The sequence below is a fragment of the Penaeus chinensis genome, chromosome 31, assembly GCF_019202785.1.
Source record: "Penaeus chinensis breed Huanghai No. 1 chromosome 31, ASM1920278v2, whole genome shotgun sequence".
Classification (NCBI taxonomy): domain Eukaryota; kingdom Metazoa; phylum Arthropoda; class Malacostraca; order Decapoda; family Penaeidae; genus Penaeus; species Penaeus chinensis.
The window spans coordinates 22767738-22770237 of NC_061849.1; the positions used below are offsets into that span (position 1 = coordinate 22767738).

A 2500-nucleotide genomic window follows, 5' to 3' on the forward strand; every position below is an offset into this window, starting at 1 on the left:
ACCCACCACACACGCACGCACCACCAACGCACAGACACACACGCCACACACAAACCGCACACACACCCAACAGACAAGCACAAAGCCACACACACACGCAACACACACACAAAACGCGCACGCAACACACCACACCAACAATATAGTGGTGTGTGTGTATATATTATGTATGAATTATATATATAATAAATTCCTCGTTTATTTCCCAGTACTGTAAAATAAAATAAGTATATGTATATACATCAGGCAGACAGCAAAGCGGAGTGGGCATTTTCTTGACAGAAATGTTCTATCAAATGTTCGTCCTTGTTCATCTAGCAGTAATACAAGTAAAGATTCGAAAGCTTTTGCACTGAGGTGAGGAGTGGACTGTGAAATCGCTCCGCTCCGCCCAGCTATCTGCATGATGTATAGAGGTACTTATCTTCCTGTAGAGTACATGCAATAAACGATATTCGACAATAATGGACAATTCAATATCAGACTGGTATATATTCGCCATCGTATCCAAAAATATCTGCAGGATCCTGTACTGTAATCGTACTAATAAGAAATTTGTTTCAAATATTGTCATTGTCAGGAACATACGGTTGTTTGGTATCTTTACCTTTGGTGGGAATTATTGCTTTAGGTTTTGAGTTCTTAAAGTACAAAACTTCCAAAATGATTATTTACCAGTGAAGATTATAAATGAAGAAAGGGGGTATATGGATAAGGATATGAATGGGTGTATAAAAGATTGAAAAATACTGCCTTTGATCCTATCAAGATTAACACTGTTGCTACATCTTATCTGTTGATTAATTTAGATAATACACTAAACATTATTAAAATAAGGTTAAAAATAAGTTAATCTTAGCAGCATACAGTGATAAAAAATGTAATTACAGCATATAACAGACATAAAGTACCAGCCAAAAGCACAAGTCAACACCAACACCTCATGACTTACAATGTAAACACACGCAGAAAACTCACCTCAGGGCAGCGCCAGCGAAGCCAAGGGAAGGGGCGACGGAGGAGAAATACAGGCAAGAAGTCCCGCCTTGAACACTGACAAAACCTTCGGGACAGATCACTGTGTCGAAAAAAAAGTAAATAAAGTAAGAAATGGCGTAGATTCTTGGATTTAAAACCTGGTGGAGTCTAAGTGTATATGTTGGTGAGATGTGCCTCTCTTTCCCTCGCCCTGTTTTTCGTTTTGTATATGCTAACATACACACGCGCACATGCATATGTGTATCTCTCTCTCTCTCTCTCAGGTCACCGAGGTAACCCCAAAAAGCTGGCAGAACGGTGGAGGGAGAAGCTACCTTTATGCTGCCGGTGACACATAGTCGATGGGGACATCTTTTGATATACTACAGATCAGGTCATGTATTCTCAGTGCGAAGTATAACAATTCCGTGTGCCCTGATAAGAAGCGAGCGCTAGCCGACGGTGTATGTGCAGAAACTTGCGTTTAGTGACTATAAATATAGAACAAACATTTGGCGAGTGTTCACTTAGTGTAGTTTAGTGTAGTGTTCGTTCGTGTTCGTATTCGTGTTCATGTTAGTGTTCGTATTCGTATGTGTATATATTTGTATTTGTCTGTGCGTTTTTTTATGTCAGCGTATTGATTGTAATTGTTTGTATTTGTTTAATTCATGTATAATTCGTTGCATGTATTTGTTTAGTTGTTTCGTAATGTTGAGTGTACATAATATCTAATATACCTAATCAAACAATAAATCTGTTTTTCTCCTGATGATATCAGATCATTACTGAACCATCAATACTAAGCTATTAAGATAAATAATTACATTTGAAAATGATAAACAATGAATGAATAAGGAGCAGATGTACAAATCGATAAATGCTGAATTAAGCCTCCAACTCGGTCAACATCACCACTAAGAAATCTATAGAAAGTCTAAGGGTCGGGACCCCTAGTCCCGTGGTGGCGGCTACCAAAGTTTGTTTGTTCGCTTGAAATGTGATGTCAGAAGTGCTACACTCTCTCTCTGGGTTGTTAGGGTCCAAGTGATTTTCCAACAGTTCAACAAATATTGATCAATCGCAACTTATTCCTTGCTAGGGTCCTGATAGATTTCGCTTGCCTATTTTATTTTCCCTCTAAATGCTAGTATCAAGGATTCATTATAACGGCTGATATTATAATTGCATAAAAAAAGGGAGGAGCTGTTGGCAAAGGAGCAAAGCATGCAATACGTCTTGTGCTTTTCTTGTGTTAGATGAATATGGTGTTAGGATTTGAATGGCGGAATTATTGCCATCTTGAAAAATCCAAGAACATGTTGCTAATTTTTAACTTTGATGCATCGCGATTTGATTTTTGTTTTCCTATCTTTTTAATGAAAAAATCCAGATTTCAATTGTAATCAGTTTCTTAGTGGTCAATTTTGAAGACTTTAAATCAGCAGTAACCAAAGCTATATCTTTTTAACCTTTCTTCTTGTAAGAAGTTACATATTTTCAGACTTTTTTATATAAAGGT

General features: G+C 37.4%; 1 protein-coding gene across 1 annotated transcript in view; it reads right to left on the bottom strand.

The window, feature by feature from the left end:
* LOC125042090 overlaps window positions 1-1428 on the bottom strand; it is a 6680-nt gene extending 5252 nt beyond the window's left edge. Inside the window, exons 1-2 of the mRNA XM_047637557.1 lie at window positions 1314-1428; window positions 979-1078 (exon numbers count right to left, since the gene is read on the bottom strand). Coding sequence (XP_047493513.1) covers window positions 979-1078; window positions 1314-1350 — 137 coding nt within the window. The 5' untranslated portion in view covers window positions 1351-1428. The remainder of the gene's footprint in view (window positions 1-978; window positions 1079-1313) is intronic.
* Between the last annotated feature and the right edge of the window lie 1072 nt (window positions 1429-2500).